The sequence below is a fragment of the Dendronephthya gigantea genome, unplaced genomic scaffold (genome assembly GCF_004324835.1).
Source record: "Dendronephthya gigantea isolate DGI-Jeju-01 unplaced genomic scaffold, DenGig_1.0 000113F, whole genome shotgun sequence".
NCBI classification, from domain to species: Eukaryota; Metazoa; Cnidaria; class Anthozoa; order Malacalcyonacea; family Nephtheidae; genus Dendronephthya; species Dendronephthya gigantea.
The window spans coordinates 167,140-191,258 of NW_021163123.1; the positions used below are offsets into that span (position 1 = coordinate 167,140).

The 24,119-nt window shown below is 36.3% G+C and overlaps 1 protein-coding gene across 1 annotated transcript; it reads left to right on the forward strand.

Moving 5' to 3' along the window:
* The first annotated feature begins 1,425 nt into the window (after nt 1–1,425).
* On the forward strand, nt 1,426–17,369 carry LOC114535208 (cGMP-dependent protein kinase 1-like). Its single transcript, XM_028556590.1, has 19 exons — nt 1,426–2,352; nt 3,772–3,938; nt 4,227–4,340; nt 4,729–4,834; nt 7,270–7,333; nt 7,828–7,905; nt 8,052–8,146; nt 8,729–8,797; nt 9,089–9,166; nt 10,561–10,699; nt 10,860–10,996; nt 11,391–11,480; nt 11,754–11,853; nt 12,951–12,992; nt 13,423–13,521; nt 14,293–14,357; nt 14,564–14,749; nt 15,350–15,416; nt 16,287–17,369. Exons 1-19 carry the CDS (start codon nt 1,916–1,918, stop codon nt 16,380–16,382), a joined length of 2,229 nt encoding a protein of 742 aa, XP_028412391.1. The 5' UTR covers nt 1,426–1,915; the 3' UTR covers nt 16,383–17,369.
* Nucleotides 17,370–24,119: the final 6,750 nt, after the last annotated feature.

Consider the following 24,119-nt stretch of genomic DNA (forward strand, 5'->3'; position numbering starts at 1 on the left):
TTAATGATGACGGTGCATGCATGCAGATATGAGAGCTGGAGGCGAGAGTGACGTGAAATCCTGCCAAGAGCGCTGAGCTCTTAACCCGGAGGGATTAATTTATCCATCAGTTTTGACTTGGTTACCCATCGGATTATTTACCCATCAGTTTTGCTGCGTATAAATCGAATCGAGTCGAAGTAACTAGGAGCATCCCCGCTGAGTGAGTCATAATAATCATTTTTGAATATTACAATACGTCGGAAAATGCTTCAGCATGGCGTAACAGCTACGGTAAATATAGCTCGCCATGATTTACAATCCATAATCCAACATATGTGCTCTTATACAGCACCCTTAATCCTTATATTAAAACTTCATGACCGGCTGTTCGCTGTGACTTCAGTATTTATCTAAAATGGAAGTTTAACGACAGGTTTAATCGTAAAATCTGATGGTAATTTCTTTTCAAAGTCGTTTGCTTAAGTGAGCACGTCTATATTTGAGGTTGTCTTAATAAATAATGCATGCATAGCAACTGAAATGTGCATATCACGATATCAATAACAAAGCTTCGACGTATTCATTTATTAATAGCCTGAGATTACATAATATATAACATTTTCACCTGTTTTCCCATACGCGAGGTGAGAGATAAATCGTGAAGGCATAGTCCTTGGATGCGTAATAATAAATTCAATGTGAGTGATCTATAATTGCGAAACCTACGCGAAAATCGGTTTTCGGATATACCGTTTTATATTGCTAGGTTTTTGTGGTATTGTAAATATTGAATCGCCTCAATCAGATTCAAAAACCCTGCTCAGACTCATTGGGCAAACATGTCAAACTTTTCCCTTCATGCGAACCTTTCGTCTAGTTTTTACTTTGTCGTGTATCGTGGAACGTGGGTATCATGAAACTTAATTCTCAATCGATCGCGAACATGTTACTTGAATGATGACCATTTCTACCGTTTCGTGGCCCTATATACTATATAGATATATGTATAGAATTGGGCTACTACACGCAGATATATATGTTAAAAAATCCTTAAAGCTCAAAATTTACCCGTTTCGAAATTCCTAGTGTGATCACAAAAACTATGGCCTATGATAATATTACATATCTATATCTGCCCGAAGGTCATGGTCATATATATCCTTATCTGCCCGAGGGTTTGAAACACTTTTATCGGCGCAAAAATTATAAAACAAGTGGCTCGAAGAACGGTTTTCGATATCACATGCAGGAAGTCTGCATATAGCCTACAAAATGTATGCACTTAGCCTTTATTCAATACCTTCCAGTTGGTGTGCCTATATATATATATATGACTATAAAAACTACTTGTAAATTGCCTGCGTGGTCACAGACTTGACTGATTTTAAATTTTATGTACGATGCAATTTAGTATAGCTTGCGCGATGCTTGAATTATGAACAATCATGCACATTTACGTCAAGCTAAGCGCGCGATACACGAATGCATGCACGCATGTTTACACACGATACACGCCAAAAGTTCCCGCGTTGTCTAGCTGTAACATTGTCTAATATCTTCGGCCTGTGATATGTGGAGTGTGTGGCAACAGCATTGACGCAATTTTGACCGTTTTATATCGCGTGATTTGTGAATAGTGTCAAACCTTTCGTCACGCTTTATGGCAAACTGTGATGGAGAGTGAGTTGGATCGAGTTCCACGGCCAATGCCGGTTTTTTATTAACGGCTGTATCGCGTTGCTATTATTGCTATATATTTCAAATCAAATGATTTAAGAATACATTAGAAATTCATTCCGCTGTCAAAGAGGATAAAATATAACGACGTGAAGGTTTTGGAGATACACTTGACCTAAATATAAGTATATTAAACTATTAAAGACTAATACGTTTTAAAGTTGAACTCAGGGTTGTTATATAACTTTGTGGCTCTATGCCGTTTCGTCTGAGAATGGGCAGTAGAATTAGCACAAATAACAATTCGAATGGCGAAATGAAAGCGCCGCATTCGATTAAATCCCGCGGAAAAAACGCCGTTGTCGATCTTCAAAGGGAACTGTTGGAACGGGACGATTTACTCACGAAAAAAGACGCCGAAATTAACAGACTTAGCGAGGAGTTGTCAAAGCGTAACCAAGAAATTACTCAGCTCCAAAAACGTATTCATGAATTAGATTGTGTCGTGCAACAAACGTCAAGTTCGAACCAGCCTAAGTTGGGCGAACTGCCTAAAATTGTGGAGGAAAAACCAGCCCTTGTTAGGACAAACTCTATGAAATGGAAAAGGCAGGCGGTTAGTGGTGAAAGTAGTTCAAATATTCGAAGACAAGAATCAAATAGGGAGTTATTGAAGTTTTCCAAAGATTCGAGGTGAGCAAACAATATACCTTATGTATATGAATATTTATCAATTACACGTCGCGTCCATATAGCGCCGTGTATAAGTAGATTGGTCGTCACACGATGAAGGAAAGTGTCTGCGGTACATTAATTCATATATACCCGTGGAACAAGCGCATGCATGCATTGATGCATTTATATATATAGACCGCGACTTCTTCATTCAGTTCGTTTTTTGGTTCAGGACAGCGCCAACAATCTTTCGCGACTCACATTAAACTTGATTTACCTTTATGTTTGAATTTAGTTAAAAAAAACTTTTTATAAACTGAACGAGAAAGAAAATTTCAAATAAAAAAAATGACACCGAGCGCATGACATGTTTATATATCGTTCTGTTGCGAAGATGCGTTGCCCACAAGTCACAACTGCAGCTGGCTTTTGTGTGAAAGTTCTAAGTTTTCCTTAAATCCACTCGATGTTATGATCTACAGACGCAAACACTGGCTAAAAAGAGCCCAATTATGCACAAGTCAGCCAAAAACATATGTAATCTCAACATTTTATGTAATCTAAACATTTTATGTAATCTCATTTTCTATAATTGGCTGCCATCTCCTTTTCGAACGAACAATTGTCATCATATATACTAGCTAGAGGCGAAGGCATTTCACTTTCAAACTCTCGCAGACAAATCGCTTTTATAGCATAGACATATAGTTACACTGGGTTTATCATTCTATCAAATATCAATTGAGATTAAAGCTTCAGATTGTGCCAAACAAACAATTTGATTTACATCAATCTAGCGGAATAAAACATATGAAGAAATCAACATCGCTATATATATTAAGCCACAAAGGATTAAATTTTGCCAACAAGTTCGGCTACATGCAAATTCGAAATATATCTGTAAATCAACAACGTCACATGTTTGCCGCGAAAATGTCAACATAATTGATCAATCGATGATGCGATAAGATTTTAATTAAATTTATTATCATCCCCTTAAACACGGCGGGATTTTGAGAATTCAAGCTATCAAAATCTGTAAAATGGAAAAAAATTTCTTAGACGGTCAAAATGTATTGCATGTCGCCCAGGATCTTGCTCCGTGGTGTGGTGGTTCAACTAGTTTTCATTTGTTTTGGTCAAAAAACTGCACCATTCCTGCAACTTCTTTTAAAATCCATGACTGAAAACGCATGCGTGAATAATAAAATCCGTGCATGTGATTCGCCAACTGGACGCGATGTCGATCATTTCGATAGTGACAAGCCTTAAAAATGAAAAAAATCAGACTCAAAATTATTTCGAGGTAAAAAAACTGCGTATAGGCACCTTAATTGTCAACATGAAGTGGCGCAGAGCATTTGGAATGAACGAGTATTTTTAAAGAGGACCAGAAAGGGCTTTATTTATAAAATTAATATTTAAACCTTTTTTTAGTTCTAGGCATTTGATACGTGATGCAATCTGTGCGAACGATTTTCTTAAAAATCTTGAAAAGTTTCAAGTACGTGAAATCGTGAGCTGCATGTACCCGAAGGAATATGATAAAGATAACTATATCATCAAAGAAGGAGAGATTGGGCACGCTCTGTTTGTAATATCAGGTACACATTCCTATTTTCAGGCAAGATGTATATATAAGTATAATACAGTTGTGCATTGACCATATTAAGTAGTGTGCCTACAAACTGCATGATAATTCTATATTGTTGTTCGCCATACAAAATTACAAGATTATACTTTTGCTGCTATCCATTTTCGACCATATCCAATAAGCAGTTATCGTTCAAGTATGTATGTTCACATGCAGAAATCAGGACGTGGTTTTCTTTTTAACTGTTTAACTGTTTTATACTAATATACTCCCTATAAAGAAAGTCTTGTTCGTTTAGATGGGAAACTGGAAGTTACAAAAGACAACGAAGTATTGGGAGAAATGTCAAGTGGAACGGTATTTGGTGAATTGGCAATATTGTATAATTGCAAACGAACGGCTTCTGTAAGAGGTCAGTGCATGTACTCAATGAATATCATAGCTTATAGTAGCCTATTATCTACATGCAGCTTAGTATTTTTCACAGCTTAGTATTATCCAGAGCCTCAGTATTATCCACAGCTTATCACTAATGTTTTAGTCATGCGCGCCAGATTGTTCGAAACAAGATGGTAGCAGTGAGAAAAGCTTATAGATGACAACGGACATAAAACCGTTATTATGCCCCATAAACCGTTTACAAAAACACATTTTATTTTGAACATTTGTTAGTAAATTTACTGTATAAAATGAACGCCATATTCTTACGTCTGGTTTTTGACAACCTACAATATAATGTACAAGAATGACCTTTTTAAAATTTGTCACTCATGTTGAATATCTGGTTCAATAACTTGCAGCGAAAGAACACTCAAAGCTATGGGTGATCGATCGATCAGTTTTCCAAGTTATCATGATGCGGACTGGTATTACAAGGCTTAAAGAGCACATCCGGTTTTTGAAAAGGTATTTAAAACATATTATTAATTTAGAGGCATTATACATGCATATCAAATGAATTATTTTCGTTTTCAATGACAAACATGTTTACATTTTTCAGACCAATCCAATCAGAGTGCCCAAATTTTAAATACGTCATGTAAAATGGCAAATAATGTATTTTTTACCGGAAGTAGTCAATATTTATGCTTCTAATTGGTTTATTGAAAATGTAAACAAATTTGTCGATTGGTCTAAAACGAAGTTCCTTCTTATTTTTTACTATAACTACAAAGGTTATAATTTGAAAATACCAATTTGTTGTAGAAAATATTTTTTTACAAACGTACGCGTAAACAAATCTCGACAAAGACGACAATATAATTCTGACGGCGATTTAAAAATTTAAACGATATTTTATGGTGGTCAAATAAAGTTAACCACCATTCTGACAACGTAGCTTTTAATTTGAATTAATTTGGGAGGATGCTTTACCGCTTCTTTCGTTGTTTCATTTTTTTTCTAAAATCTTCATTTGCAATTTCACAAAAACAACTCGCCGTCATTTTGAAACATCCGCTTAGCTTTAGGTGATGATCGCGTAACAATCCGAGGTCGCTCGAAATTTTTCAATAATCAACCAATAGTTATGCTATATAGGGTATATATTTAAGCCTCGTTTACATTTACACGGTTCCACGAATTCGCTCATCACGACATCGCTTGCCGTTATGGAGCAATTGCTTCTAGTATTAATGGTGGATGGATGTGTTTACTCTCGGACTTTAAAAATCTTTCTTGCTTTTATTACCAACATATTTTTTTTTCACCTGTTTTGTAAACAGGGCCTAGATTGTATCGCACTCCTGCACCTTGTCATGACACCGCGAGAAATAAACAGCAGCTGTCTCCTAAGTCGCCCATATAATGAGAGAGCGAGGACTGCGGTTGAGCACATCATCATGTACAATTAAATCATTATCTTCGTAAAAATAATTAAGTAACCAAGAGGGTCGTATAAAACAATTCGCTTGAGTGCGGTTTCTTGAGGTTTACAGGGTTACGATAACAATCTTGCAATTAAGACTTGATCTTTTACTAAATTTCAATTGCAATTTGAATTTTTCCACGCAACACATTTGTTGACGATCGTCAAACCGACGCCAAAATGTCTAACTTGCGGAGTATTTGAGGAAATTAAAGCGATGATACAAATTCCTTCATTCTGACATTTTATCATGGATTCTTTAAGAGTTGACATTTACCACGTAAAGGCTGCTTTCCACTGTCGCGTTTTTTTACGCGTGGAAAATTTAAATGCTTCCAAATTGTTATTATTTAACATTTGGTTAACAATTGCATACAAAAATATTCGACACTTAATGTATGCTTCCGAAGGAAATAGTGAGTTTTGTTTTCTTAGGAGTCTGAATGTTGAAACATTGAGACTCGAGGGAAAACAAAACTCACTATTTCCCGAGTGTACATTAAGTGCTTTGTTATATAGTAAAAAAACCCCAGACATGTTACACAACAATTTCATTTAAAAAACACTTTACAGTTTGTTATGACAATATGAGGGCAACAATTTTTCCCTTTTTTCCCAGGAGGGAAACATTGCATTTATTTAAAGTCATGTGACTACGAATGAACCAGTCACATTTAAAATACACAGCACCTATATAAAAATTCGATTTATTCATCTAGCTTTTTCAAATATGACATACATTCATTTAGACTTTTACCTGCGAGCTCAGTATTATTATCATATATATCGCACCAAAAATATCTCAAGGCTAAATTCTGATATAACATTTAAATTCAATTAAAATGATATCAACTCTCTCACTCATATCCCTAACTATCCTGCGCATATCCATTATCGTATCGCCTTAAAGCTTTGTTGTCGAATGGGTTGGGCCTATTTGCACTATTTGAGATTTTTTATGGCGCGTCAAGTATTATGTTCATATATTTAGTTGAATTTGAAAATTTACTAAATTCATGAATAAAAGCTTGAAGCAAAATGACTACTATTCTTATCTCCCTTCCCAGACCACAATGCGTTTTTGCCATGCATGATGCATAACCAACAAATCATGTTTAGACGACTGTCAATTGTAGTATGCATGGGCGCTCTGTATCCCGGTTTTCGAAATACTACCGAAAAAATGCCATGCAGAGCGTTTCGGCCCATCCTATTTTACTATATGGCACAGTATATGAAGAGCAAAAATTCCCCATTCTCTAACACCATGCACGCATTAATAAATAATCGTGCAATAATCTAGCATTCAAACGTGAGAGTTTTCATTTCTTGCAATTATTAGGCACACGTTTTGATCAATACCGTTTCAGTTCTTACAATTATGAAACACACATTTTGGGAAATATTGTTTCTGATTTCTTACAACTATGATTTGGTCAATATTGAATGTCCTAACATCCAGCTTTTTAAACAGCGTGTCACTGTTGAACAAGTTGCCAGAAGAAAAATTATCCAAAATCGCAGATGTCTTGCAAGAGGTATAAATAATATCATATATATAATTCAGCGCAATTCTACTGAATTATTTTGTTTATGAACTGGTCAAAAGATCATTTGGTATAGATATATAACATTGAAAAGGCTGCAAAAATGAGTTATAATTAATTACAGGTAAGAAGGCGAAAGCGTGATAATAGCCCGTGAATATTCTGTACTATTCTGTACTGGTATGTAGTAACCCTGAATTCTGTACTACATGTGTTTACACCCTCAGCCAAATGGAGTTTCTTCACAGTAGAAAAGGCCTATTTTCGCCTGCTCATGTCCCATTATACCGGAGAAAAACTGAGTCAGCATTCAGTTGCAAACCAGGGAATGCGGCCTCTTTGTTGAACGTGAAGCAAAGGGTGCCCATATACGGTGCACAGTACCTAAACAAGCAATGGTATCCAAAATACGTACAGCTAGATTTTTTTGTCTTCGCTGATTTTGAAACTATTAATATTATATTTCACTATATGAATGCACTTAGGAAATCTCTGACGAAGGGACAGTTATAATACGTGAAGGCGAGCATGGTGATACATTCTTTATCATCAGTGAAGGAACGGTTGGTATAATACATGCATAGTGTACATTATGACCTAGTATACTGGAAATGAAGTGTAGGCAGAACGAATACTCTGAGAACGAGTTTTGGAAATGATATTGACCATAATCCCTGATCCATTGATCCCTGACTAATAATTATTTTAGGTTCAAGTCACACAAACAGTAAACAATTCTGACACTCCTCAGCTTGTCCGGAATTTAAAGAAGGGCGACTACTTTGGTGAAAGAGCGTTATTGAGGTGGGTAGCCAGCAGAGTTATGATCATAGTATAAGTGTTAAATTGAATGTTTAGAGTGAGAAAACCATTTCAGAGGAAACGTCTTGACCATAAAGATAGCAGTTTCACGTTCAAACGATGAACGGCAAAGTTTCGCATATAAAAATAATTGGACTGAGTTATTGTCGACCTTGGAACTGCTTTTTAAGTTGGAAATGAAAATGTAAAATGAAGGCAATATTGTTGCAAGAGAGAGTGGCTCAGGTTTAGCTCTTTTAATTTTTTAACTCCTCCTATAGTTGCATGCATGTGCGTATCGGAAGACTCTCCTATAGACTATACTCTCCGCAGTAGATTTGATAGGCGGCTTATCTTCATCAAATATGGTAATTATACGGTAAAAATTGAAACTGAACGTATGTCGATATGCGAAAAAGAATCTCAGGTCGAAACGACAAGAGGTTTTTGTCTATACCCAGTTAAGGCAGATATTACTACCACATTCATGAGAAGTTATTTCGAGGATTCTGCCACGCTACTGTTTGGTAAAATTGTACTGAACAAAAGTTTGGTATCTAAAATAACCTTTTTTTTCCCTTTAAGTGAGGACAGAAGAACAGCTAATGTAATCGCTGGGGAGAAAGGTGTGACCTGTCTAGTCTTGGAGAGAAGGTATATTTCAAGTCGATCAACTACATTCACATACTGTCAATAAGTTAAGTTCGAAAGTTGAACAATTAACACACATGTTACCGGGAAAAAATCCAGAACAGTTGTACAGGAGACCAAACCTGGTATCCGAAGGCTTCAAACTGCTCCGTTGATGTTTCCAGAAAAAAGCATGACGTTCGGTGAAGGTTGAATTGAATAGAATTGCATGTAAAATAAATCGATGGTTTGCTGAATTTATTTATGCTACAATTTATATTTATTGCAAATATAATAATTTCTTCTCATTGTCAGTGCATTTAACGAACTGATTGGTGATCTGAATGAGCTGAAAGAGAAAGATTATGGCGACGAAGAACGAGGTGCAATCAGGTAAACGTAACATCATCTAGGCAGTTTTTCAGACTTGTCCCAGTCGTTATTTTGCAAATTTACTATATTTTAGGCCATAACATTCCCAGTCAGGCATATAGCCCACAGCCTCTAAAAAGCCTCAGCTGCCTGATCAAATTTAAACGACTGTTAAATACAATCGATAAAAGACAAAAACGACTGGGAACGCGTCTGGCAATTTTTGATGACGCGTATTGTCATTTTACAGGAAAACTAAAAGCAACGAAACGCGTATAAATTTTACAGGAAAACTAAAAGGGACCGCGGAGCAGGGTGGCTCGCTGGGCTTTAGCCCAACCAATAAATTTTTCCGTAAATTAGTCTTTAATTTCGAATATTTTTTAGTTCGCTCAAATTTACAAGCAATATTTTTAGCAATTAGTATTTTTTGCTTACAAGTATATGCAGTCGTATCTTGAATACTATCGTAACTTTTACTTCTTCAACGTATATTTTAATAACCAATTCCAAAAAATGAGTATTCTAATTTCCAACGATATCTGTCGTAATAAATCCGTCATGTTTACAAATTGATTGAAATAAGTTATGTTGAGTATATATGTTTGGCCAAAATAAAAAAAAAACAGAGACAAAACAGGACAGGCATTTGACCATTAAGACAGCGTGGTTATCCATGTCAAAATATTTGACATTATAACCATTAACCAAAGCATGGTTATATTGTTTAATGTTTGTATATCACCACAAAATATGCTTGTAACTTTTCATTGAAACGGCATTTGACCATTAAAACAGCGTGGCCAGAATTAGATGGTCGAGTGTACCATTTTCCGGTATATTCCACCATGGTCGAGTATGTCGTTTTCCATACGTCAAAATATTTGACATCATAACCAAAGCATGATTAATGTTTGTATATGAGCACGAAACATGCTTGAAACTTTACAAAGTATCTACTATTTCCCAATAATGCTTAAATTGAGTGGCATTGCGTCCATTTCAGAGGCTTATGTTTATTTCAAATTTTTTCCGGACTCTCCTAGCAGGCGCGCGGTTCCGAGTCCCAGCAATACAAAAAACGCTTCGCGGCCCCTGTAAAAGCAACGAAACGATACAATGATCTATTCAAATCTTGTTCATTTTGCAAAAAACAGTAATTAGGTAAAATAAACAGCAAAATGGGCCAGCTATATAGAGATCGCGCAAATATTCTGAGAACTCAGTTTTTCAAGTTATGACGATACACATGAATATTGAAAACGGGAGCTGTAAACGTACACAATTCTGCATGTTACTTATGAACGCTCAAAATTGACCCCAAAAGAATCCTTGGTTCAAATTTACCCTAAAGCGGCTCTTTTACAGTCGCTTTGGCCCGTTTGAATTTACATTGAATTTTCAACACAACTTAGATTCGCTCCATCATGCGAAAACTTGACAAACATCGGAACGGTGGCAAGGAATATTCCCAAAGAAATTGTGGAGTTGGGCCTAAACGATATCACGATTATAGCCACGCTTGGGGTGGGAGGATTCGGACGAGTTGAATTGGTATGTTGGGCCTTTCCACTATCTAGGAAAAAACTTTGAAATTTATTTTTAAAAACGATTGACTGATCTCTCGTCTCATGCAATCTGCCTTATTCTCCTCAAAGAATTTTCTAGGAAAATATTTCTGAAGTGCAATTTGAAAGTGCTAACTTTACTCTAGGTTCAAAGTAAAAAGGACAAGAAAACTTTTGCCTTAAAATGTTTAAAGAAGAAACACATTGTTGACACGAGACAACAGGATCATACTTATTCAGAGAAGAAAATTCTCATGGAGTCATCTTCATCATTCATTGCGAAGTATGCCTGCCAGTGCATGTGTAGTAAATTATGTACAGTGTAGGGCATATATCCAAAAATTTTAATAGATCATCTCTAGAAGAGGGAACCTGTAGTTTCTCAATCTCTTAGCATTAGAGATTAGGTCCGTAAAGAGAGCGAAGTGGTCTGTAAAGTTTTATTTGAGGGCCTTTTTATAAAGTGAGAGAAAAAAAAATTAGGAATCAGTAAAAACGCATGCAACGCATCAACCATATTAACAGGTCCTTAAATTTTTTTCCCACAAAGACGAAAGGAGCGCTCAATATGAAACATCAACCAGAACATTTTTGAGGAGCCCAATCTGGGAAAAGGGTAATTTTTTACTGGCACTATTGGACTCATTTTTTAATTTGTGTATTTGTTATTCGCTTAGATTGTACAAAACATTCAAAGATGATAAATACGTTTACATGCTACTGGAGGCTTGCTTGGGCGGCGAACTCTGGACGCTGTTGAGAGACAAGTATGAGTGTAATATGTATTGATGCATGTCTAGATGGATGAAAAAAAATCCCGAATGCAACATGTAGAATGCTTCGAATGAATGCATTATTGTTCATTCCCTACTAGGAATCATCTTATATTCCAGTTAGGCGTATAAACATACCTAAACATTATACCTGAAAAAATTATTTACCCCGGCTCCAACGCATTAAAATTTAAATGCACGATGCCATACGCGTTGTACAACATCTCTGATATACATGCATGTGATTAGTATTTTATTCAATTACAGAGGCAATTTTGACGATACGGTTGCTCGTTTTTATGTTGCATCGGTGGTTGAGGCTTTTTCCTACCTTCACGGGAAGGGAATTGTTTACAGAGATTTAAAGGTTACTAAAATAACTTTTGTTTTCTGCATGGACGTCTGTAGGAATAATACAAGGGCAAAGGGAGGCCAATTTTGGTGAAGGGGACAATTTTGAGCGGGGTATAATTAATAATGTTTGCAAAGCATCGTCTGTTGAACAGTTGAATCGTATACTTGCATCTTTTTGCGTTTTAAATTCGATAGCAAAAATTTCCCAGGTTTGCATATATGTACATTTGGGAGGATTTGTAACAAGGAGCACTATAAACGCCCTGCTACACCGTGCAACTTCTACTGCATTTATACTTTCAAGAGATGTAAATTAGTGTCTTTGGGATGTAAGTGAAAGAAATGTCCGTGCAGTGTAATAAACACAATACAAACCAGTTCATCTGAGATCATGACGTCATAAAGCGTCTCGACAAAACTGAGTTATCATGTGCCCGGTGTTATTTGTCCTTATTCTTCCAGCTAATAGTATAAAGGATGAAAAATTCAAATTCTAATATGCAGTTGGGAAAAAAAAATAAACGCGTTTTTACATAAATATAATAAAATTACTTGATATTTTCGAGGGTCGAATATGCAATGAAGGAAATGATAATTCAGTTTTGTCGAAGATTTGGCTTCAGATTGGTTGATTTTTATACCCAAATCAGCTGGAAGTACCATACTTCTATATTGCATTCTAATTTTTTAGTTCTGCTGTGATTGCACTTCCAAAACCGTTTTGAACTTTTATGATTTTACCGATTTTACTAAAATCTTTGCAAATTAATTAATTAAGCTATTTAATTAACATTATAAAATAACATGTATATAACACGTGTTCTGATTGGTCGAAGCCCATGTTTGGATCAGGCCATCCAAAACCGGAAACCATTAAGTAATTGTTTATTACTATATATTGTTTTACATCTATAGCAATGTTGTACACTGTTCTGATTGATTTTTAAAAATCCAAAATTATGTTCTTATTAAACATTTAAGGTCTGTTCAAAATATATGTTCTGACCAAACAGCTAATGCTGACATTCCTTTATTCGCATTTTGGTACAGATATGTCGAGAATTCTTATTTTCAAACTGAAAAAAGTTTTTGTACAAATTTTTATTTCAGCCGGAAAATATGCTCCTGGATGGTCATGGCTTTGCCAAGCTGGTAAGAAATTTGTCCCCCTTGCACGTTCATGGTGTACTCATTAACCGAAAAAAGGTTTAATCGGTATAGATTTGCAAGGGCTTTACTGTAAAACCTATTAGAGCTAATGAAGTTATAGTACATGCCATTTTGCCCTGGAAATGCCTTTATAATGCGAGACAAATCAATCCACATTCTCCGACCACATCCTATTCGTTTCAAACATTTGCTTCCTTCTAGTTTCAAATGAGAGTTTCTGCCAATATATATCAACCTCCTAGTTTATACCTGTATACCTTTGGTGTAATTCTGATATACTTCCCCCTGATGCATTTTCACATGTAATAATTAAGGCTGTAAAAACACAAACCAGTCACATCTAAATGTTGATAAGTGCATGCATGAATTACGTAACCTCTACGAATATTCAAGAAGATTTTTTTTCTGGCAGGTTGACTTTGGATTTGCGAAAAAAATAGGATTTGGCAACAAGACCTGGACGTTTTGTGGAACTCCTGAGTATGTTCCACCTGAGATTATCTTAAACAAGGTAAATTAAACATGTTAGGCCTGCACCTGCGAAATTAAAGAACATTATTATGCCCTTTTACAGGCCAGTTTATATACGCAAATTTAGGTGCAATTTTATGTAAAATTTCAACTTTGGAACCAACAATTATTAAAGAGGACTGCCCGGTGGATAGCGCTATCCGGCTTTCATACAACCGCGGCTCGTGATGTATAAGAGCTCCTATTTGAACAACAGTAACTCGTTCACATCTATCAAAAGAGGAAAATCGCAGCAAAAATCGCAAGTGTAAACGGGCCTTACGTGAGTTTCACTTCAGTGTTAGGCTGTATAACACATAGTGCATGTGCATTTTATATATGCACTTTGTTTGCATTAGTCATCACTAAGGGATCAACTACGGTTTCTTTGGGCATATCCAGTATGTCTTAAACCGACAAAGTATAGGTATTGGTATCCGGAATTTTGTTTGGACAGCTGGAGTTAACACTGATAACCATGCACGCAACATATAATTGAGTATACTGGGAGGGTTGAGGCCACGACTGTGATAATACTAAATTATTCGTATCAATGAACACACAAAAATTTAGAATACTATGTAACAGCTTGGAAAAGTATCCAAAATACTTAACCTGCCGACCGCCGGATCCCGGTTGTAATGACTTTGGTTGTAGTGATTGTAATGGATGATTGTAACCATGCAGTTGTAATGATTGTAACCGGTTGTAATGATATTATCAGGTTCTCTTTGTTTTGCCACATTTATGCAAAATATAGTTTTAATTTTAGGGGCATGATTTTTCAGCTGATTATTGGTCACTTGGCATCCTTATCTTCGAGTTGGTAACAGGAAAGTAAGTTTTTGGATAATGCATGCATGCATGGAAGTGAGGTTAAGTGAGGGTCCTTTAGGCTTTAGTGAAATATCCCTTCTGGGGGAAAGAACCGAAGCTGTAAACGAGCGACTTGTCGACCTATTAATTTTTGCTAATCGGACAAAGACAAAAGTAATGCGTTGGGACCGGCCGTGGTTAATACATAATCTTTTATTAATCTTTAGCCCTCCATTCACCAGTAATGATGCAATGAAGACATACAATATCATACTTCGTGGTATGGATGTTTTAGAGTTCCCACGTAAAGTCAGTAAAAGTGCGGGTAACCTCGTCAGGAGACTGTGCCGTGATAGCCCGACCGAACGGCTCGGGTACCAGAAAGATGGCTTGCACGACATCAAAAAACACAAGTAAGTTTATGATTATTCAACAAATAACTGAAGAAAAAAACTTGGGTTGGCTGCATCTCCCAGGAATGAAAATTGGAAATATCTTGGATTTTAATAATTTGAAGTAGGAAGTAGGTATTCTTACAATGTATATCAGTTTTAACTCCTGTGCGTGGTGCCAAGGCCGTCGCTAGAAGATTAATTCGGGGGTGTATATTCATATATTCATGTTCGTACAACCATAGAAACAATAGCTAAAAAACGAAATGTGGGGCATAAGACGAATATATGAATATGCACCTCCCCCCTCCCGCCACCTCCCCCTTCCCGCCAATTAAGCTTCTAGCGACGAGAGCATGTTTATTAAGCCGGTTTTCCACTAGCGATATTTTTCGCGCGAAGCAACATTTTACTTTTGTTCCAGAGCTCTCAACTGCAATCATTTGGAACAAATTGCTCAAATACAAAGGAATAAAGTCGCTTCGCGCGAAAAATATCGCTAGTGGAAAACCGGCTTTAGTATTGGTTTCTAATTCGTTTTCCATGGCAGAAAGTGAGTTGCCGTTCTATCTTATAGATTTCATCTGTTTGACATACAATACATCTATTGTTTTGTTCCAGGTGGTTTCAAGGATTTCATTGGCAAGGTCTTGTCGATCGCTCAATCGAACCTCCATACAAGCCTAAGGTACCGATTTTTTGTTGTATTAAAAAATTAATTAAAAACAAGACGCCGTTCTGGCGTTAACTCCGGCGCACGTGCCAGTCTTCAATATAGAGCTTCTGAACATAAACAATACAGTTCGCGTATTGTTTCGCATACATATTCGCATTTAGATGCCTTGCGAACCTAAATGTTCGATCGCGAAATTCAGAAGAACATCGCAGTATAGAAGTTCAATTGTTCAAAAATGTAAATAAACCGTATGATACATTCGCTTCGTCTTACTTTGCTTTGGAATTCGCGCTTATATAGTTGTATTAAATCTTCGATCCTGTGCAAACTACGCGACGTGTCAACGCGCCCATACACGACCACATCATCTTGTTAAACGGCAAAATAGCAGCGATATTATTAAAATAGGACCGGGTCTACATGTATTAAATATATTCTTACCCCAATTCAATCTAAACTTAATCGAACAGCATGAAAAGAACGGTTTATTTGTTCCTCTTGGAGGAATTGCCGTATCATGCGAGCGAAATCGAATCGCGCATTGGAAAATTAGCCAAAGCTGTGCACCACAAGTCTTGGGAGATAAGACTGGGACGTAGATAAATACGGTCACATACATGTTTTAAATACTAGTATATTTCGCGCCATTACAGACTTGCGACGACGAAAAATAATAAAAAAAAAATAAAAAAAAAAAAAACAAAAACAAAACAAAACCGGGGCGAATTTTCAACTCCGTCGCTGACGCCGGAGTAATTAATAATCCGTTTTTTATTTTAAAAGTTATCAGGTTACCTCAGTCAATTGTGCACGAGAGGAATGTCTACAATTTCAACAATTCATGTCATTTCAACTAATTACTTATATCATTTCTTTCCGTAGCTGACTGGTCCAACGGACATATCGAACTTCGATCCATTTATTCCAGAGAAGGAAATACCCCCAGACGAATTTAGTGGTTGGGACGAAAACTTCTGAGAAATCATCGAGATAAGGAAATACCCCCAGACGAATTTATTGATTGATTTTATTGAATGATTGAGACGAAAGCTATGAAAGATCATTTATATATACATATATATAAAGAAGACACGTACGAAAAACACGGCTGTGAAATAACGCTCTATAGCGTTATAGTATATGGTATTATACGTGTGTACCATAGTCCATGCATAAACCGAACCCGTCCTTCAACCTCTCTAATAGAGAGGGCAATTTCTGTTCAGCAAAGATTGGTCCATAGACATACAGGCCAAAAAAAAGTAGCGGAGGGGGGGGGGGGTGATTTAAGTACCATACCATCATTTCTTCCTCTGCATGTCCAGGATAGTATACTGTTTGTACAATACACTTAAAATATCGTGACCACACTGTCAAGTCATCATATGAAGTCATCAAGATCACATATGACCAGCAACTGAATAATTGTACAAAATTAACATGTTCAACAAGGTTATAAATGGTCCACCAGACACAGAACTTAATTACAATCTTGGCAATAATTAACATGGACATCGCGTGCGTAGAGAGAACCATTTGTTAATTTCAGCATAAATAACCCTTCGAAAATGTTCATCCCTATCCTACCCCCTATCCAATGTTGGCAAACTATTAAGCTGGCAACCGTGTCATGTTTAATCTTTAAACAACATTGTATCGGGGGAGTGGCATGGGGACTTCTTGCCTTTAGAAGACCTCGACGTCTCTAATTGATTGAAAAGTGAAGTGTTCACATGATTATTGCCAGGATTGTAGCTTTTTAACTATTATGAAGCCTGTTTGTAGAGTGAACAAAAAAAACGACTGGTACAATGTGAATTGAGAAATGTTTGAAACGACAAAACGTGTGGAAATTTTTATTAAGGGGCTAATGAGCTCAAAGTTGCCAAAATTATTTTAATTTTAGCGAAAGTTGCTTTGTTTGCAAAAAGTTGATCGATGTCTAAAAAGTTGCAAAAAAGTTTCAGAGAACAACCTGTCTGTGCCTAATGTGATATGTAGCGTGTAGCTCAGCAATTAGGTCTAGTTTCTTAATTAACGAATTAATTTGGTATGCAGCATGCTAGGGTGAGCTTGCCACCTCACGTCCAGAGATGTGGACTCTGCTATCTTCCAGCTTATCTAAGTATAAAAAAACCCAAACAGAAGCCGGATCTTCGACAAAACTATGGCTGTAGCTAGACCGCTTAATTGGGGTGGGGGGGTTGTATATTCATATATTCATGTTTAAATACCGTAGCCGTAGGAACAATAGCGAACTAAAGAAATCAGTCGGGCATAAGACGAATATATGAATGTACACCCCCCAATCAAGCTTCTAGCTACAGCTCCCGCTTGTGAGGCCATCAAAACCACACAAAATGAAATGAAATGTTAAGGTGGTCTTATACAAAAAAAGTCACGATTTATTCTGTTTTTAAAATTTCAAGGGGTGCAAACTTAACGAAAAGTTTTATTAATGAGGGTTTGACCCCGAGCTAAGAAAAGGGGCCATTGGCTTATTTTATTGTTTCATTATTCTATTGTATTGTTCTCTATAATTTATGAAAGTAAAACAGCTAGCTTGATAAAATTTTCATGGTTGACTTTACCTAGTTTGTTATCGTGTTTACAAAAATCTTCTTTTTTTCACCATTGGGTGTGTCTGGTCTGGGTAACTATAGTGATTGAAGATTCGTACAAGTCTTTTTTCACTCAGAACTTGGCTTGCAATATGGCATGAAAATATTTTTATATTTTTCAAAATAAAAGAAAAAAACCAAGATGGTGACCAGCTCAGTGGTTTCGGTTAAGATAGTTCAAAAGCTAGGCAAGATTTAAAAATTTTAGTTTCTTTCATATAAAAGAACAGGTAAAATTATGTGTACAAATCTTGCCTAGCTTTTGAAATATCTTTGTGACTTTCTAAATGAGCTGGTCACCATCTTGGATAGTTGGATTAACATTTTTTCTCATTTATACGTGTGGTTTTGATTTTAAGGATGCCACAAGCGGGATTAACCGTATGAAACTACTCTTAGATAGCTAAGTGGCATAGGTATTCTTTCAAATCAGGTAAACTAAACTTCATTGCCAATACCTTTTAAAAAACAAAGAAATTTAATTCAGTTTCAAATTATGAGCCCGATTCCCCCATTCCGCGATTCCACGATTCCCCTTCGGGAATGTACCCATTCGTCACCGGCCGTAGCCGAACGACAAAAGCTCGAATGCGCTGACGTCACGCATCTCGTGACATGCGCTCAGATTTCAGCTCTATTTGTGTTTTGGTTTTGGGGTGCAGAAGGAAGGCAGAACAATATCTGAGTCGTGTATAAGAACTTTGCTAGCAAACTTTAAACGAAAATGAACGGTGCAACAGCGGGCCTGCTTCCTCCACCCTCAAGACATATCCCAACAAGAAGAATTGAAGTGCATGACCCCTCGCATATGCCAAGTGCGTATTCGACGACTCCTGGAGGAACAATTTTTTCCACGACTCCCGGAGGTTAGTTTTATGAAGCTATATCTTGTATTTTCTACACAGAAATTTACGACAAAAGAGGTAGATGAATACCCAGGTCTTAATGTGTATGCTTTATGCTTTTAACGATACTTAAGATCCGAAATTCTGATACAAAATTTAGATAAAAGACGCCAGCGTAATAACCGTAATATGTTCGTCAACGTATTGAATATTTTCTTGGGTTTATATGTTCAATTAAAATCATTCAGTTGAATCCTGGTACATCGTGAATAAAACTGAATAGTCCAACGTTATCTTGGTCAACGTCAAAATTTTTTTTATACTTTCATAAGGGAGCTTGGTTTTAAGTATTTTCATGCCGGTACACGACTACTGTACATACGGCAATATACAGGTATCGACTGTCCTATATTTTGAAAAGTGATGGCCACCCTTTTCCGTTGGATATTTTATATATCTATTGATTTCGTGCTCGGAAATTGCACCAATTTGTTCATATTTCTTGGTATTACGTTTCCTTTCGACTACGCTGCTTCGAAATGAAGGGGGAGAATGTGCTTTCGAAGCAAATTTATGTACAAATTTGCGTTTGTTTTGATTCGCAAGCGGGGGATTTCGATGGGTTTTACCACGCGGTAGAACCGGAAGTGCGTAATACAAAATTAAAGTATTTTATGCCCAAATTTCATGATTAATAGCCAAGTTCATGTCCATTTTACATTGGCAATTCCAAAGCTTGAACATGATCTATGATGGTTTATGCATCTATGCTACAAGGCCTTCTGGTTTATGTGTCGCAAAGCTTCGATTTGTGCCATTATTTCTTTCCATGAGTTTTCCTAATACATAATCAATTGTTCTTGCTGTCTATTTACTTTAGGATTTATATTTACTTTAGCTTATAGAAGATAGAAGCTGAGCTAAACAATCAAAAATCTTTTTTATTAGCTTGCTGTTCACTTCTAAGTTTTTGAAAATGCTTGCATATATGATGAGCCCACATACAAATACTGGTGATTGTACAAATACTGATTTGAAATAATTTAAGAATTGATGACTGGCATAAAATTTATGGAACATCCATAAAATTCTAATTAAGAACTGACACATCCTCTTGAACGTATTGAGATGGTTTAACATACATCACAAGGGTGAAAGGAATCCCAGGGGTGGAAAATGGTTAAAGCAAAAAAGAGGATAGTATGGATTAGAGGATAGTAGAGGATTGCTATATATATCCAAGAAAAGTTTGAGTTCGAAGTCAGAAAGTTTTAACAGAAAATAATTTTTTTAGGAAGTGGCTGGCAAGGCATTGGGGAAGGGGGGAATGGCTGCCATAGGGTTAGGTGGTATCGGAAAATGTAATCACATTTGTCAGAAATAATTGGAGCTGCAAACAGTGAAACATATTTTGAAATAAATAAAGCAAATGTGCATGTTTTCAGAACTCAAAAAGTTGTTATTTATTATCTTGATTATGCATAAAATGTATTGCAAAATGCCTTGTTTTGTTTAAAAAGTTCATCCTTAGCCCACTTAACATGTGCATCCCTGAAAGGAAGAATCATTGGGAATGTCACTCATGCCAATATTGTCAAGATTTTGGAAAACACTGGTTAATTTTAGACAGCTACTTTCTTAACTGGCCATGCAGGTTCGGATTATGTGTGTGCAAATGTCAAGCTGTTTAGATCTTATGCGGTTGATTATTTTACATGTCTTTTTCTCACATGAATATTTGGAAACTTGGCTAATTCTGGGCCAACATGTAAGGAATGTTACACTTCTAAATTGACAGGAATTTCCAGCATTTTAACAATGTGGTCCATACTGCTATTCTTGTTAACTTTAAGATTCCTACCTCCCCTCTGATGTCTTACATGACATCAAAGTACCTAGATACAAGGCACACAGAAGAAGTAAATTATTTATTTCCAAAGGTTTCTGCCCATGTGATTGCCCAAAAATTACTTTGTTAAATTTCCTTAAATGCAGGTTTTTTAAAGAGTTATGCTTTACAATATTTGACAATATTTAAAATAGCTTTAAAACTTATTAATTGTAAAGCATGAGTTTTGTCCATCTTTTTTCTGCTTTAAACTTATTCCATCCTTGAAAGGGTAATGATAGTGAAAACCATAGATGAGAGCTTTCAGTATTCACAATCATTACTCAACATTATTAGACTATTATTACGTATAATGGCACTTCTTAGATCAAAACGAAACAAAAGGAAACAAGTTAAATGCAAAAATATATGCTGATTTGTTTTAATGCATCTTTATTTATTTTTTTAAAATGTTCTGTGTAAAGGCTTAAACTGTAACTAGTTACTGATACCTTTGCTTAGCTTAACTCTCAATGCTCAGTTAAGACAACTAGGACAGCTGATTAAATTAGCATAATTGCTAACTGTATGGTGGGAATCGAACCCACATCCTTTGGATTGCTAATCCAATGCTCTTCCAAGTGAGCTATTGGGTCAAGACAGTTCGAATAGGTGATATATCCGAACTCAAACTAGTCTTTACCTATATGCCTTAATTAAAGTGATAGTGCATATGGCCTAGGTAAATTAATTAATGTTTTTATGGCTGATGATTCAACTCAGAGAAAGATAACTCAGAGAAGCACCATCACAGCATTAATTCATGCACCTGAGATATTCGTACCGTCTTGACCTATTAGCTCAGTTGGAAAAACGTTGGACTAGCAATCTATCCCACTGTGGTCATGTTAATTTTTCAGCTTGTCCGGTCAGCAACTCCGAGTTTCAACCTCACAACATTAATTCATAGTCTGAGTAATATGCCTATTACTAGCTCTCAGCGGTTTCCTTTTTTTGCTAGGAACGCGAATCATTTATGAAAGAAAGTTCCTCATGGAGCTGCGCAATTCTCCACTGTCACAAACTCCGCCATCGAACTTGCCTGTGATCCCTGGTATAACATGTGACAGTAAGGTGAAGCTGCAGGAAACCATCCAGGAGGAGCAATCACCTGTATGTGAAGGAGCAAAGTCTACAACCAGTAAGTTGCCGCAATTAACATTACTATTTAGATAACACTTTATTAATTTAATGTCTTTTAATGTGTTGTTTTTGAAAACTTCGTAGTAAGTAAAAATTTCCATCTTACAGGAAATTTTCCACTGCATGGTGTAGCCGTGCATTTTGTTTTTTTGCCATTTCACGGTTGTTTTCACCTATGCTTTCACCAAATTCAATCACTCACAGTAAAAATCGTACCGTGCTCGCACCCATTTGATCACGAATCCTAATCATATGACCGATGGGATTATATCATTTTTTAAACACAAAGTCGCAGAATGTTTAGTAAATATAGCTATAACATCCCATCTTTGACCTCACGAGAATATTGTTACCATTGCACAATTGAAAACATTCGTTATTTGTATCATAAGTTCTAAAAGGCAGCTATGAAAGCTGTTTGGGCCTGTCCAGTAATAAAGATCTTGCGTCCGAGACAAAGTGTCTTTAATTATAAGGTATTTGTTCTAACACATTTCTAATCGAGCGCAACAACAGCATCTCAACATTTTTATGTTGAACATTGGATTCGTCTATTAAACTGAAGGTAGTGCGGTCTCGATTCCCAATTCCCATGCACCGCTGTCAAATACAACTCAAGTAAATGCAGCTTCTTTTCGCAGTATTATTTTCGGTTGTAGTTTAAACACGAGTGGTTACCACAGCAGGTGAATACCTCAGGAGAACTGCTCTGTAAACAATCTCCGTATGAGGCCTGTTTACACTCGAAAAAAAGTAAAAAAAAAATGTCCGGTTTTTAAATGTGCTATTCATCTTTTGCGTTTTCACGAGACTTGCGTAGTGCTGTTTTTTACACGATCTTTCTTATATCTGTTAAAATCGAATGAGAGATACCTGATATTTAGAACTGTATTATTCGTCGTCGGATTGCAACGTCCTCGGTAAGAATTTTGTTGTTTTCGCGAAGCATAAAAGTGGGCGGGCATAATTTTGAGTATATTGTGTAAACGGAAACTGAATTGCATTGCATTCTTTGCAGGTGAAGACCATACCCAGTTCCAGATGGATATTTGAGGGAGACCGTGTTCGGTCTCTCGGTTAAATTCATGACAAGTCCTGTCATTTGCCGACACTGTTTGAAAATGTTTGATCCTGTGATGTCATAAGTTGTATAGAAGCTGATTTTGTTTTGATATTATAGTATCGGTGTCAGTGTTTCCGCCGGTGGTAGAAGAGTTGGCTTTAGATTACGGTGAAGGCCTTCCGAGTATATCATCATATGTAAAGGTTAAGCTTGTGCGTTTTACTGTTAAAGGAGCGTTTCTTGAATCGTTTCCTCGGGGTCTCGAGCAAGAAAAGCCACGTTCAATCTCATGCATGTATGAAATATTTCCGAACGGATTTTCACTTCATTGTCCTAGGTTTTGTTGAAATCATTTTAATACTCTTTTGTAACGTGTTCGGCAGGTTGGGTTTTTTGCAAACATACCCGTTACGTCACAACAGGGGTCGCGGAATATTTTTGTCTGAATAACCGCGAATTAATTTGCACTCAAAATTATACTAATCAAAATGTAATGGTAAATCAAAACCTTGAAACCACGGGTGGTCAGCAGCACTTTTATATGGTTAATCCCCCTGGAGTGACGTCACGAAAAAGCATTTATTAATAAAATCAAATTAATCCAAGATGGAGAAATTTCTATCAAATTTTATCAGGTGAAAATATTTCAAGAAGTAAATAAGTGCAAAATCAGTGAAAGTAGAGAAATAAAGAAATTAAAATTTTTAGTTAAACTAATTAATCATGCAAAACAAATTAAAAATATTATTTAGTAATGAGAGGCTTTATCCATAATCTATAGCCAAATGTTGCGATGTATTTGGTACAGAGTCAATGCAATAAAGATGGTTATTTGGCAAAAAGTACATGCATTGTCAGAAATTGGTTTACTTTATCCCTCTAACACTTCAGTATTTAACGTAGCTACAGTATATTGTTTTTGTTCTTAACAGCTTAGATTATATAATCCCGAGAATGTCTGAAAACATGAAAATTTCTGTGCATGTACCTTTCGCATCACGTGACCTACTTTATTCCAGTAACTTTGAATGGTGTAATAGTGACCGTGTTTTGTGCACTTTGAACGGGAATGTCATGAAATTTATGTACTATGTTGAAAGGCCTTGCTATGTGGTGTTCATGTTTATTGTTGGTAGTTGGTACTGTGTAAATGGC

What these genes read in the sequence shown, in the direction of transcription:
- LOC114535208 (XM_028556590.1), top strand. Translation starts at nt 1,916, where the DNA reads ATGCCGTTTCGTCTGAGAATGGGCAGTAGAATTAGCACAAATAACAAT. An exon ending in TTATCATCAGTGAAGGAACG is followed by an intron (nt 7,906 to 8,051) that starts GTTGGTATAATA and finishes TAATTATTTTAG; the next exon opens with GTTCAAGTCACACAAACAGT. An exon ending in GAAGAACGAGGTGCAATCAG is followed by an intron (nt 9,167 to 10,560) that starts GTAAACGTAACA and finishes AACACAACTTAG; the next exon opens with ATTCGCTCCATCATGCGAAA.